The sequence below is a fragment of the Budorcas taxicolor genome, chromosome 2, assembly GCF_023091745.1.
Source record: "Budorcas taxicolor isolate Tak-1 chromosome 2, Takin1.1, whole genome shotgun sequence".
Lineage (NCBI taxonomy): Eukaryota > Metazoa > Chordata > Mammalia > Artiodactyla > Bovidae > Budorcas > Budorcas taxicolor.
Genome location: NC_068911.1, coordinates 178044110 through 178058857, shown reverse-complemented (window position 1 = coordinate 178058857; position 14748 = coordinate 178044110). Strand labels below are relative to the sequence as shown.

Sequence of the window (14748 nt, the reverse complement as noted above, 5' to 3'; positions counted from 1 at the left end):
ACTTGTTGAAATGATGTGTCAGGACCAGAGTCCTGGTCTCCTGACTCCAGGTCCAGACCTTTTGCTCGACAAGCTGCAAGTCGGCCAGATATGGAGTCCATGTGTGTGGGTCACCAGTGGCCACGCAGACCCACTGGGGCCTGCCAGCACGCAGCAGCCAGGCACACAGAGCCTCCCTCATTGCACAAATACTTGCTCAGCATGGACTCCAGCCAGACCCTGGCTTGGCTCTGTGTGTACAAGATGAAGAGGGCAGACCCGGAGCTGGCCCCCACAGAGCTTACAGTCGGTGGAAGGGGCAGACACGTCCCAGGCAGCTACAGTTCAGGGTGGAGGGTGCCGTGCTAGGGGAGGCAGTGGGCGCTCAGGAATGCCTGACGGAAGGTCAGGGGAGAGCTCGGGGAACAACAGGGCTGCCTCCCTCCCTGCCATGAGCCTGCAGCCATCTGCAACCTGGGAAATAACCCGAGCGCCCGGCAGCAGCGCATCGATAGGATCAAAAGCCAGGACTCCGCGGGCAACGTCCAGGCCCTCCGCTACCACTGACTCATGGCACGTTTCAGATCAATTCCCCTGGAAGTCCACGAATCTCCTGGTGGCAAAGGATGTGTGCCAGCTCTGTGCCGACCCTTCTGTGTCCTTCAAACCCCGACACGTGTGGAGATGCGGGCACGGGCTTGGAGAGAGAGCCTGACGGCGCATGTGTGCATGAGCGTGCGCGCGCATGTGTGTGTGTGTGTGTGTGTGTGGCTCAGGGGCCCCGCATCCGGTGGCCAAGGAGAAAGCCCCGCCTCGAATTCCTGGGAGAAGGAATCTTCAGCGTCAGCTGTCTCCCTGCTTCCTGCCTCCTTTACTTTTCTGGGACCTCATTCCCTTCCTTCCAGCGTAAGGCTCTGAAAATCCCTCCCAAATTTGTCCCCAGAGAGCCTGCCAGCCAAACCAAGAGATTCTGGAAGACGGAGGAGCTAAATGGAGTGGGGTTTGTGTGTTTCTTTTAAAGGAGGCTGGGAGAAAGGGCAGGGGGTGACCGGAGATTTCCGGAGACACAAATCAACCACTTAGAGTAGGAAGAACAGCCTCTTTAGATGCTGGACAAAGAAGCAGCCCTTTCTCCCTCCGCCCCCAGCACCATCTCCGGTGCCTTCCAAGGGACAGAGAGTGGCAACATGTCCTGAAATGGATGTGCCCAGCGTCCAGCGCCGTGCCGAGAAACCCTTGTAAAATGAAAGGAACAGATATCGAGGCGGGGTGGGAGGCGGGGGTGCTCTGGGATGGGGGATGTCCCGGGAGCCTCGTGTGCTTAACCCAGGCGCTGACTTACCCCCTTCCGACCTCTAGGGGAGTTAGTCTCCCTCTTTCACAGATAGCAGAGGGCCAGGCAGCTCAGAGAGGCCAAGCAACTGCCCACAGTCACGCAGAGACTGGGAGAGCTGGGATTCGATCCATGCTTCCTCCAGCCAAAGCTGCCCCCTCCCCCACCGGGACAATCAGAAATAAAGAAGCTGTATCCGCAGCGGCTTCAGAAACAATGGAAGTGCGGGGAAAGAAGCCCTCTGAGCAGCTTTCCGGGGAAGCCTTGTGGCTTTGGGGCACTCAGGGGCCAGCACCCTCCTGCCCAAGGGCCTCCCCGGGCGTGATGGCAAAAAGACAAGGGACAGTCCAGCGGGCCCACCCCCAGCCCCTTTCTGGAGCTCCGCATTCGGGCTGATGGCCCAGCCCCTTCCGGCTCAAGATCAGAAATAGCTGTTACAAAAGTCCCTCCCATCCCCGAAAGTAGCTTTTTAAAAAATGCTTAAAGGCAGACACATAAAAAGGTGGAGAGCATTCTGCCAAGTCCCAACAGAAGGCAAATGGTGCAGGCATCGCCTCGGGGCAGGAAACAAAACTTTCCACGACAGACGGACGTTCTGCCCTCTTTGTGGGTCAGCTCCCTCTGGGCCTCAGTTTCCCCGTCTCTAAAGTGAAAGTATTCCGCTGAATCAGCAATTTCTTTCTTTCCTGCCAAACTGTAAAATGCTTGGTTTCCAAACGACTCTCCCTCAGAATATCAATTTGAGAGTCATGGAAATGGAGCTGCTGTGGTCGATGGGGGCGAAGTCCTAGGTGGTCTGCCCCCAGCTGGTCCCCAATCACCTCCCAGCACCCTGCTCCAGATCCCAGAGCTCCAAAGAGCCCGCCTGAAAACCACCGGGCTGAAGATCACCCTGGTCCTCCAGGACCTCAAACAGAGCTCCAGTAAAACAAACCAAGAGCTCCAGGCAGACTGGAGTCAGGGCACAGACACTCAGCACAGGCTGGGGACAAAACCAGCCCCGTCCAAACCACGCCGGGCCTGGGGCTGGAGAGGGGCGGCCGGGACAGAGAAAGGCCCCTGCCCTCCCAGGAGGCAGGCACAGCAGCCCTGACTCGGACCCTCCAAGTCACAGACAGACGCAGAGCGAGCTGGGAGGGAGGGCCTACAGGAAGCCTGCTGGGTATCGAAGACCCTCGGCTCAGAAAGAGCAGCGCCTGGCCCGAGGTTACACAGTGCCTCACGGCAGAGTGGGGTCTGCAGGCTCCAGGCACTGGAGTCTGGGTACCTACGATGCCCATTCTGATGCCCTCCGCCCATCTAAAGTTCAGCTAGCTTCGGCAGGACTCTCCCAGGGAAAGGCCCCCAGCCTGCAAACTCAGAACAGGATATTTCGGTGACACTGCGTGGCGACAGGGTGCCGATGTTTGTTTTGGTTTCCAAATCAACGCTTGACAACCTTGTCAGCTATAGTTTCAGTGACCACACTTCCCGCATGGTAAAGAGCTCGGAGCTGATTGGCCCAAAGGGGAAATCAAAGCAGGAGTGAACCAGGCCAGGGGCTCTGGTTTGGGTAGGCGTTTCCAAAACACAGATCCTATCCCAGTGACGCACATGAGCTGATGTGCGGTGGTACACAAAAGGTGACTTCTTAAATTTACACTTTATTGACTATGTGAGTGGGTAAACAAAATGTGGTCTACCCACATGGAGGAATATTATTCAGCATTACAAAGGGATGTACTGCTGGTATAAGCTACAGCGTGGATGAATCTCACAAACATCATCTGAGTGAAAGAGCCAGGCACAAACGACAACATGCTGCCAGACCCCGTTTATATGACAAGTCTACAGAGACAGAAAGCAGGTCAGTGGCTGCCTGGGCTGGAGGAGAAGTGGGGATTCACTGCAGAGGTGCAAGAAAGATCTTTTTGAGGTGATGCGAGTGTTCTAAAACTGCATTGTGCTGATAGCTGCACAGCTCGATGGATTGACTAAAAATCATTGAACTGCATGTGTAAAACGGGAAAACTTTGCGATATGCAAATTATACCTCAATAAAGCTGGCTGAAAATTTAACATTCAAAAAACTAAGATCACAGCATCTCTGGTCCCATCATTTCATGGCAAATAGAAGGGGAAAGCGTGGAAGCAATGGCAGATTTTACTTTCCTAGGGTCTGAAATCACTGCAGACGGTGACTGCAGCCTTGAAATTTAAAGACACTTGCTCCTTGGAAGAAAAGCTATGACAAACCTAGACAGTATATTAAAAAGCAGAGACATCACTTTGCTGACAAAGGTCCATCTAGTCAAAGCTATGGTTTTTCCAGTAGTCACGTATGGATATGAGAGTTGGACCGTAAGGAAGGCCTGAGCACTGAAGAATTGACGCTTTTGAACTGTGGTGCTGGAGAAGACTCTTGCAGGTCTCTTGGAGAGCAAGATCAAACTAATCAATCCTAAAAGAAATCAATTCTGAATATTCATTAGAAGGACTGATACTGAAGCTGGAGCTCCAATATTTTGGCCACTTGATGGGAAAAGCCAACTCATTGGAAAAGACCCTGATTCTGTGAAAGACTGAAGGGGCGAAAGGAGAAGGGGACGACAGAGGGTGAGATGGTTGGATGGCATCACTGACTCAATGGACATGAATCTGAGCAAATTCCAGGAGATAGTGAAGGCCAGGGAAACCTGGCGTGCTGCAGTCCATGGGGTCACAGAGTCAGAAACGACTTAGCAACTGAACAACAACAACAAAGCTGTTTAAAATATTTTACAAAAATAATAATATAGATGGTGATACATGACTATGGCCGCAGTTCATGGAGGTAGAACCCCAAAAGTTCCCAGCTTGGAAAACACTGAGCTACACAACCAAGGTTGCCCTTTGGAGAGGCAGAAGAGCATCTCCAAGGCAGCGAGTTCCTCCAGGTGGACAGGGGAAACGCTGGAAACTTTCCTTCCCCAGGACAGGCTCTTTCTTTTGCTCACCTCTTGGGACCCCATGCTAGACATCCTGGAAGGATCTGAAGCCTTCAGTGGCCAAGAGCCCAGGTAGACACCCTGGTCTCATTATCTTATGGACATAAGATCAGAAGTGGCCTAGCAGTTCAAACTCAGATTTACATATTGTCAAGGCTGGGAAGACCCTTTGAGGTCATCTCGTCCAGTGCTTCTTACACTTTTCAAAAATGTTGATCATATGCCTGCCCTCTTCCCAAAAGAAAATCCTTATGAGAAACCCAAATAAAGAAATAAATATAGAATGTTATTTGTATGAATCTGTACTGTAGGCAGTGAGAAAACAGTTACCAGTCCTTGAGATTGATGAGCCCATTTGGGTCTGTTAACACTTAGAACTAAGATTATGGTTGACAGGTCCACCTTCGGTTTAATTCTATCTCCGGTTTGGGCCACAGAGTATCAGGAAAATCCTGACTCACACAGATTAGTAGCTACAAATGGGACCAGCTTTTAGCAGTTTGCTTTCTGATCTCAGAATATTCTTCCGACGAAGAGAAGGCGGGGGTGGCTCTAACTTGACTCTGAACCAACAAATCAACGTTAAGTCGACTTCCAAGAGTTAAGAGTAAGAACTCAAAAGTGAGTGAGCATATTTTCATGACCATTTGACGTTTTTTTAAACATCAATTTTTATTTAACATTCAAGGAATGCCTAAGGCATCTCTGAGGCAGCCTGGAGCTTCAGGCTCTTATCACCTTTACAGACAGGGCAACTGAGGCTCACTCAAAGGAGGAGGCAGACGTGCTTTGGCAAAAATCCCACTTGAGCCCTGAATCAACTTCAGAAAAGATGCATCTCCCCAATCCACCAAAAAAAAAAAGGGGGGGGGGGAGAGAAGGTGCACGTGCCCCCTACAAGAGCAGGAAGAGAGACACACTCACCCTCCACCTGTCTCAGCAGCGCCCATGTCATTCCAGGCAGCACCAGAAGCTGACATCACACCCCACACCCTGGGTGCAACTTGAACTGGGCATTGCTCAATGCCAATCCATCTCCCTCTAGGACTGGGCATGGTGTTTCCATCTCCTTAGTAGCCAGGTCCGAAAGGAACACACACACACAATAAAACAAACACCCTGCAAGCCTGGGGCATGACGACACCATCCACAGTGGCAGACCAAAGGGCCCTCCCGGTTTCACCATCAAAAGCAAGCGCCTGTTTCCCTGCCCCACCCCAACAAAGCTGCCCACACAGGGCAGAGAGGTGGCCTCCCCATGGCGAGGCACCAGGCCATTCTCGAGTCCTGCAGAGAGACAACCAGCCCAGGAGAGTAGCTTGTCTCCTCATGGGGTCCAAGACATCTCCCCAGGAAGCCAGGCCCTGCATGGGAGACTGGAGACTCTGGGCAAAACTGCCCCCTCACAGCTTGATAAAGAGTCTCTCATCTTTACTAATGTCAATCTGATTACTTCATACCTTCCAAAAAGCATCACCAGCCTACTCGCCCCTTGTACAGCTGTGGGTGGATTTTATCATTCCCATTTCTCTGATAAGTAAACAGGCTTCCGAGTAGGCCAGTGACCACTCAGTTCAGCCAGAGATTCTCACTGGCAGGGGCTGGAGGTGGCACTTGAATCCTGCCCAGTGGCCAGCCCGCCCAGGAGAGATGAAAAAGGAGGAGACCCATGGCCAGCGGTCTGTGCTCTTGTGAGCAGTAGGACACAGGAGCGGAAGGAAAGATGCTTCTCAGGGCATCCTCCAAGCCCTGGGGGTCAAAGCCACAGTTCCCAACCCAGAGTTGCCCATGTCTGGGACAGCAGAGGGCCCTGCTCCCTTCCTGATATGCTACAGACAAACCCCTCTCCTCTTATCAGAAGGCCGATTAGGTAACACTGACAGCCAGGTTGTGGGCAGGAGACAATGTCAGTTTCCCAGCTGGGAATCTGGGCTGGACAGAAATGTGCTAGCCAGTTCAGCAAGCAGTCTGCACCGCACTCCAGCCAGATCTGGTGGTCTGGGTCCATTCACTGTCCAGTCTTCCAGCCTAAGGTTATCTTTGCTTGTGTAGATAACTCAGTCTTTAGGGCTGAGTTTGTTGGGGGTCCAAAAAAACCATGAGAATTGGGGGTAGGGAGAAGAGAGGTGAAGGGAGGTGTTTCTAAAGCTCGTGGCCAGTCTGATGTAGGTCTGGTTGTCCAGTCCAGCCAGCTGGACGTGACAGAGCTGGAGCAAGACAGCGGGCCCTGGCCTCAGTGGACAGACCCAAGCACTCTGAAACACAATTTTTTTTTAATTCAAGGAAAAACAGAAAGTTAGTGGATTACTTAAGAGTTGTTTCTTTTCACCCATTGACAGAGGGGAGCCCACTTACTACATCCTTGGGGAAAACACCTAAGTTGCCAGGCGTATCTCACATCCCAGCTTCACCACCTATTAGCCAAGACACCTTAGGCAAGTCACTAGCATCCGTGCCTCGGTTTTCTCATCTACAAAACTAGGATAAGAATGCCCCACACTTTGTGTTGCCATGAGGATTAGGTGACATCACGTAAAACACCTACGGTCATTATGTCACCTAGAAAACAATGTGGCTGGTCCAGTGACGGAGCGGAGGTGTCCCCCACGGTAGTCAGCGCCGGTCCCCATCCTTGGAACTAGAAAACCGAGTTTTCCCAGTCTGCAAACACAGCTTCCAGCCCCACCTGCTAGGACCAGCTGGCCGCCCACCCCCTACCCCGGCCCCTCCGGAACGCACACATTCCAGGGCCGTCAGACCGGAACGACCCCCAACCCCCGAGCCGGGAGTGCGGGGGGGCAGGGCGGGGTCCCACTCACCTCCGCTTGTACTCGTCGCGCTCGCGCTTCACCTTGGCGAGCACGTTGTAGAGCGCGCGGATCTCGGGCGTGATGGTGTCGATCTGCACGCCCACGCCGTCGGGGTGCACCCACGACACTCCAGGGCCCTGCACGGTCTCCACGCCGCCGCCGCCCGTGCGCCGCACCTGCGTGTAGCTCCAGATGGTCCCGGGCAGGCGGCCGTAGTACTGCGGGTGCGAGCCGCCACCGGGGGGCAGGCCGCCCAGGGCCGCGGCGTGGTTGGCGTTGGCGCCGGCCGCCGCGCCGCTGCCCGGCCCGCCGCCGGGAGCGGGGGGCCGCAGCAGCTCCGGCCCAGTCTGCACGGCCTGCTCGCGGGAGAAGGTCTTGTAGCGCAGCCGCCGCTCGCGCTCGCTCTGCTGCTGCTCCAGCTGCTTCTCCAGCAGCCGGTTGCGCCGCTCCAGTTCGTGCACCTTGGCCAGGAAGCAGCGGAAGCGCACGTTGAGCCCCTTGAGTAGGTGGATGTTGGAGCCCAGGTCGTCCCGCAGCGCCGCCGTCACCGGCGACGGCCCGGGCCCGGCCCCGCCGCCGCCACCGCCCCCGCCGGGGCAGCCCCCGGGCCCGCCGCCGCCGCCACCCGGCGGGCAGCCGAAGGCCAAGGCCATCTCTCCGAACAGCAGCGAGTTCACCATGCGCCGGCCGCGCGGCTCAGGGCCCAGGGCCCGCGGCTCCAGGTGCGGCTCCAGCTCCGGGCAGGGCTCCCGGCGCGGCCGGGCCAGGGGGGGCGCGGGATCCAGCGCGGCCGGCCGGGCGGTTCCAGATGCGCGCCAGACGCGGCCTCCGCGATGTCGGCGAGCCGGGCCGCCCCCGGGTGTGGGCGCCGCGGCGAGGGAAGGGGCTCGGGCCGCAGTGGAGGCCGCGGCGGCTCGCAAGGGGCGGCGAGGGTCGCAAGTCCCGGCGCCGGGGGTTGTCGGAGACACTGGAGGCGCCGCGGCAGCCGCGCTCCGAGGACTCTCCGCGGGCACTGCCCCTCTGCGGCGGGCCCCGCCCACTGCAGACATAGGCCCCGCCCCGGCCGCGCCCCGCCCACCGCGCCTTCCTCTGCGGCGCTCCCAGAGCCGGAGGCCCCGCCCCAGGCCCCGCCCAGCCCACCACTGCGGCGCTCCCGAAGCTGGAGGCCCCGCCCACCCCGGTCTCGCCCCGCCCACCGCGCCTTCCACTGCGGCGCTCGGGAACCGGAGGCCCCGCCCAGCTTCGGACTGGACCCCTCCCTCCCCTGCGCCGGGTCTTGTGGCCCGGCCCGGCTCCGATCCTTCTCCCGGGGACACGGCCCGCAGAACTGCACCAGGCAGGCGGTCAGGTGGGATCGCCGCAGAGCCAGCCCGGCCTCTTAAAGGGACCGGCGGCCTCGGCAGCGCTCGCTTCCCTCGCCAGGGAGTCTCCTCCCCCGCGGTCTTTGCCAAAGAGGCTACCCTGTTCTTTCAGCCACCCCTGCTCCCGCGGTCCCCGATTCCCGCGGAGTGAGGGGGACCTCGGTCCGGAAGGGCTGGGGACCAGAGCATCCGAAGGTGCATTCGCACCCACCCCCAGTCCAGCGTGGCGCGGCCTCGATCGACCTTCCCCGGATGAGGCGGCGCTTGCACCGGCACGTCGCCCACGCAGTGGACCCAGGAGGGATCCTCCACCGCTTACCCCAGCTTCTCGTCCCGAGATCCGCCTGGGCTATGCCGAGCCGGCTGGTCCTCGGGCCCAAAGACGCACCGCGCGGATGCTGGGGACCTGCGCAGGGAAACTGAGCTGAGATCCTCCGGCATGTGACACCTGCAAGCTCAGCCTGGGCTGCTACCACTCCCCGGCCCCGAATGATCACCTCCCCACCACCGCACAGGCTGAGATGCAGCTGGCCCCAGAGTGGGGGTCCATTTCATCAACCGCGTGGGGGGCACTTGAGGGCAGAACAGATCTAGAGGGCGGCGCCGACCCAAAGACGCATTAATTTATTCATTCAAATCTGTTTTCAGATTTACCACCCTAAAAAGACAAGTTCTCCAGTCTCCTGGTATCTCTTAAGGTGTTGGTCGTTCAGTTGTCTCCGACTCTTTGCGACGCTATGGACTGTAGCCTGCCAGGCTCCTCTGTCCATGGGATTCTGCAGACAAGGATACTGGAATGGGTTGCCCCTCACTTCTCCAGGGGATCTTCCCCTCCCAGGGATCAAACCTGTCTCCTGCATTGCAGGCAGATGCTTTACCACTGAGCCACCAGGGAAACCTGGTGTCTCTTAAACCAGTTTGCAAACATCTCTGATTATTTTTTGAATACTGATAATAGTTTCCATTATTGAATGCTAAGTATATATCAGGTGCCATACTTGTTATCCCAATAGTACAGAGGTCGCTGAGACCAGCGGAGCAGTGATCCACCCCTAAACACACACTGTAACCTGCCTACGCAATGCTGCTGGCCTCTTGTCCATTTCCCCAGTCGAAACCTCAGGGGGGAGCTGACCCCCACATTTGAATGCCTGCGGCTGGCACTGTATGCATTTAACCAGATATGTGGCATGTTCCACATTCTTTCGGCTGCATTTTTTGAATTGCAATTAAATTTTTGTTGTATTAACTTAATGTGTTTGTTCCCTCTTGTGTGTAAGCTTGAGGGCAGGTACCCTTTCTCAGAGGGGCGAAGGCTTTGTGTTCTCAGCGACAGAAGAGACATAAAGAAGATACGGGCATGCTCTGGGGTGAGGTCGTGGCTGTGATGTTAGTTGGCTATTTTTGATTCAGTCACAAGAGCAAACCCTCCCCAGGCTTCCTTCCCTCAACCCCGGCTCCTTACTCCATTCCAAAAATAGGCTCACCTTTCTAACACCCCCAGCAGAAACTCACCTGTCTTAAAATCTTTCTCTGCCTCACCCAACCAGATGTGATCACAGCCCTTCAGTCTTTGTTCTCTCCTCTCTTGGTAATTTTCTTGTTTATCTAACCTAAAGAATCAAAGCCGTTTGCCTTACAGCAGGAGTTCACGGATTCCCCAGGGTGGGGTGGGGATTGCTAAGGATAGAATTCCGCAAAGTCCATGATATAGACGAAAGTTACATTTTTATTTTCACTAGTACCTGAATCTGTTCAGTTCAGTTGCTCAGTCATGTCCAACTCTTTGCCTGAATGGTATTTAGTATTTCCCTTAATCGTGAATGCAGGCAACGAGAAGTCCCTGTGATGTTATTACTAACAGAAATCACAGGTATTTTCACGTCACCTTCAGTTTTTATATATCTCAAAGTATCATTTAAGCTACCATACTCTTAAGATCATATTCAATTCACCACTAAGTCTTACTTAATGTATTAATAAACATGTTACTATATCACAAATTTTTTAGTATTTTGATAGTTGTATTTTAGTAAAATTGTCACTGGTGTCTGAATGCAATATTTTAAAAATTATTATGAGATAGACTCACAGGCTTCCCCAGATGCCCAAAGGGCCTTAACCCACAGAAAGGGTTAAGAAGCCACACCTGGGGAGCGGTTCCCTGCCACCTTTTCTCAGACAGATCTGTCCTGCTAACCACATTGCCCTGGAATCAGGGTGTAAAGCCCTCCTAGGAGGGCCGGGTAGGGTAGGGGCACCTAACTCTGTTCTGGGCCTGGAGAGACCCAAACAGTTCAAGATCATTTACTGACCTCCTGCTTCAGCACAAGCTCCTCCTTGTGCTAATTCTGGGGAAACAGCGATGAAGGATGAAAGAGCTCCAGAAACCCTGGGGGAGCTCGTGGAGACAGACAACCACCTCACTCCCAACAGCTGCTAGTCCATACCTTCCATCAGGTCGAGGATCTTGTGCCAATACTAGGTCAAGTTCAGCAGTGTACCTCCGTATCCCAGCATGATGCACGGCACATAATAGGTGCTCAACAAAGATGAGTTTAGGTAAATAACCGGTTGAGCTGTCGGCACTGGAAAAAATCCCTATTTTTCAGTATTCAGTAAATATTAGGTTTTCACATTTTAATTCCATTTCTTTGTCTGATAACGTTGTTGAGGCATTTTTTACATATCATGTAATCCACCCATTTCAATGGTTTTTAGTACATTAACCAAATTGCACAACCACCACTATAAATCAGTTCTAGAAGATGTCAGCTCTCCCAGTAAGATCTCTCGTGCCATTTACTATTTCCACCTCCTGCCCCAGGCAACCACTGATTGTCTTTCCGTCTCTGTAGATTTGCCTTTTATGGACATTTCCTATAAACAGAATCATACAATATGTGATTCCTCATGCCTGGCTTCTTTCACCAAGTATCATGTTTTTCAAATTCACATTATAGCATCAGTAGGACCTTCCTTTCTATTGCCAACCTCTTCTAAAATTTGGTAGTTTGAATTTCGCATTACCTTTTTTACTTTTCTGCACATCAGTTCCTCAACTGGAAATGGGCCTAATAAAAATATCTACCCCGGGGACTTTGCTGGTTGCCCAGAGGTTAAGACTTCACCTTCCAGTGCAGGGGAGGCAGGTTCAGTCCCTAGTCAGGGAGTTAAGACCCCGCATGTCTTGGGCCACAAAAGCAAAACATAAAGTGAGCAATATTATAACAAAACTTCAATAAAGACTTAAAAAAAAAAAAGAATATCTTCCTGGGAGGGTGGTTAAGGGTTAAATGACTCAATGCATATAAAGTCAGCATGCTGTAGATGCTCAGTAAAATGTTAGCTATTATCACCATTATTTCTTTTTCATTCTTTTTGCTTATGCCAGTGTGAAAAGCCCATAAATGTCCCAAGAAGCAGGGCAAAAAATAAGCCTCTCCCACGATCCCACGCCCAGTGGCCCTCCCCATCATCTGAGCCCAGTTCTGTTGGCAGGAAGAATGAACTGCCCTCTCCCTTGCATCCCCCATTCCCACCCCCAGGCTGCAGTTTCTAGAACATTCCCATCAGGTGTCTTCATGGCGAAATGAAAGACAGCAGTAAAACATGGCGGCGCAGAGGAAAGGGAATGGTTATTAGTCCCACATGATGCTCCAGGTGAAAATTAATCCTTTAAAGGGCACAGGCAAATTCTTGAGAGGCCCCATCTCTCCTCCCCCGAAACAATAATGACAATAACAACAGCCAAAAAAAAAAAAAAAGAGCTGGCAGAAAGGGTGACTCTCGCCCATCCCAGCAGCAACGGCGCGCTGCCCAGCCTTGTCCCTCCTGGGCACCTCCAGGCTTACAGGCGGCTTAAGCTACCTGTTGGCTCAACAATTATTCTGGGTGGGTTTGCCTTCCTCGAAAAGGGCGTGGGTTTCACTGACGTCAGGGCGCCAGAGTGTCCCACTGGCTGCCCAGACAGCCCTCTCCTTGGTCAGCAGAACTCTGGGTGCTTCCAGCGCCTTCTCTGGGCCTCTCTCACGCAGGCCAGCCGGGCGGTATGGCAGCGTGGTTACAAGCAGGGCATGCAGGGCCAGGCTCTACCAGTTTACGGTGTGGCTGTGGGCAAGTTACTCACCTGCGCTGTCTCAGTTTCTCCCTCTGTAAAATGGGATGGTACTAGTTTATGGGGTTACCGTGAGGACGAAGCAAGTCCACAGAGCTGAGAGCAGTGCCTGGAATGTTTTAAGTGCCAGTTATCATGAATCAACATTCCTCAGCCCCCTGCCAGACACTGTTCTGGGGTGGGGAGGGTCTTTGAGCTCCATGTGACAGGAAGTAAAGGCCAAGGGTTGCAGAAGCCTAACCAGGGCCACGCTGATCATTCTAGCGGGAGCCACAAATTTGGAGAGGCCCTTGCTTTTAGGCCTTCTTCCATCATTTCCAAATGACTGCACCTGTTAGACATCTTCTTTGCACGGGTGCCAAGCTGCTTCATTTGTGTCTGATTCTTTGCAACCACATGGACTGTAGCCTGCCAGGCTCCTCCATCCATGGGGATTCTCCAGGCAGGATTACTGGAGTGGGTTGCTGTGCCCTCCTCCAGGGCATATTCCTGACCCAGGGATCAAACTCCTATCTCTTATGTCTCCTGCATTGGCAGGTGGGTCCTTTACTACCTGGGAAGCCCAGTATCTTCTTCACCCCGAATTGATCACTAAACCCTTCTTACAGATGGGGAGCCTGAGGCTCAGTGGGTGAAGAGCTTATCCCAAAACACACAATTCACAGCACAGTTGAACTCTGAACCCAACTTTGAACTCCAAGTCCCATCCATTCTGCTCCCGCTCTAGCCTCTTCCTCGACCACCCAAAGATGGAACATTCAAACACTGATCTGAGAAGTGAGCCCTTGAAGTGATTTCTACCATCCTGTTCCATGGTGTTGGCCTTCAGGTGAGTAGAACCGGGCACAGAGAAGCAACGGGCAAGGGCATTGTCAGACGAGCCCAGAGCCACAATAAGAAGCAGCACCGGGCCCTCCCGCCTCCAGGTCTTTACACATGCTGGCCCAACTCCAGGGACACCAGTCCCCTTCTCGCTGGCTAGCTCTCACTTATCCTCCAGATCCTGGCTTTAGCAGCACTTCTTCATTGCTGTCTTGTTTTGACCTTGCATTAAGGGATGATGTACATTCAACAAATATGTGTACAGCTCGATGAATTTCTACACATGCACACCCTAGGGTACTCCACACCCAGTTCATTTCCCACAAACAGAAATCTCCCTGGTGACCCCTTCCAGTGACACCTCCCAAAGGTGATTGGGCTCTGACGTATCTCACCATGGATTCCTTTCTAGCCTCATGGACAACAGAATCGGACAGTACATTTTTTTACTTCTTTTGCTCAGTCTTATCTGTAGGAGACCCACCCACATAGTTTGTGCTTCTTTGCTGGGTCATATCATGTGCTAAGAACATGTCACAGTGTATTGCTCCATTCTACCACGGATGGACATGTGGGTGGTTTCTAGTTTGGGGCTATTTGAAGTAAAGCTGCTAAGAGCCTTCTCATCTCTGCCTTTAGGTGAACATAAGCATTTGCTCTTCCTGAGTAGAAACTGGGGGATGGGATTGCTGTGTGGCAGGGGTTGTGTATGTTTAGAGTGAGTCGATTGAGCCAGACAGTTTTCCAAGCTGGCCATCTAAATGTATACCCCCAGCAGCAGCGTATGAGGGTTCAGATTGCTCCAAATCCCAGCTAATTGTCTTGTTGTTTGGTTGCTAAGCTGTGTCTGACTCTTTGCAACCCCATGGACTCTAGCCCGCCAGGCTCCTCCTTCCACGGGATTTCTCAGACAAGGATACCTGAGTGGGTCGCCAGCGGATCTTCCTGACCCACAGCTTGAGCCCCGTCTCCTGAGTCTCCTGCACTGGCAGGCGGGCTCTTTGCCGCTGGGCCACTCGTCGTTTCCTGTTCAGTGGCTCAGTCGTGTCCACCTCTTTGTGGCCCCGTGAACTGCAGCACGCCAGGCCTCCCTGTCCTTCACTATCTCCCAGGGTTTGCTCAAACTCATGTCCATTGTGGCGATCATGCCATCCAACCATCTCATCTTCTGTCGCCCCCTCCTCCTCCTGCCCTCAATCTTTCCCAGCATCAGGGTCTTTTCCAATTAGTCATTGGAGCTTCAGCTTCAGCACCAGTCCTTCCAGTGAATATTCAGGGTTGACCAGGGAAGTCCAATATTCAGTACAGTCAGATAAACAATAAGATTTACTGTATAACGTAGGGAACTATATTCAATATC

General features: G+C 53.4%; 1 protein-coding gene across 1 annotated transcript in view; it reads right to left on the bottom strand.

Annotated features, from left to right (window-relative positions):
• Nucleotides 1-7768, bottom strand: part of IFFO2 (intermediate filament family orphan 2) — a 46851-nt gene extending 39083 nt beyond the window's left edge. Inside the window, exon 1 of the mRNA XM_052659622.1 lies at nucleotides 7098-7768. Coding sequence (XP_052515582.1) covers nucleotides 7098-7768 — 671 coding nt within the window. The remainder of the gene's footprint in view (nucleotides 1-7097) is intronic.
• Nucleotides 7769-14748: the final 6980 nt, after the last annotated feature.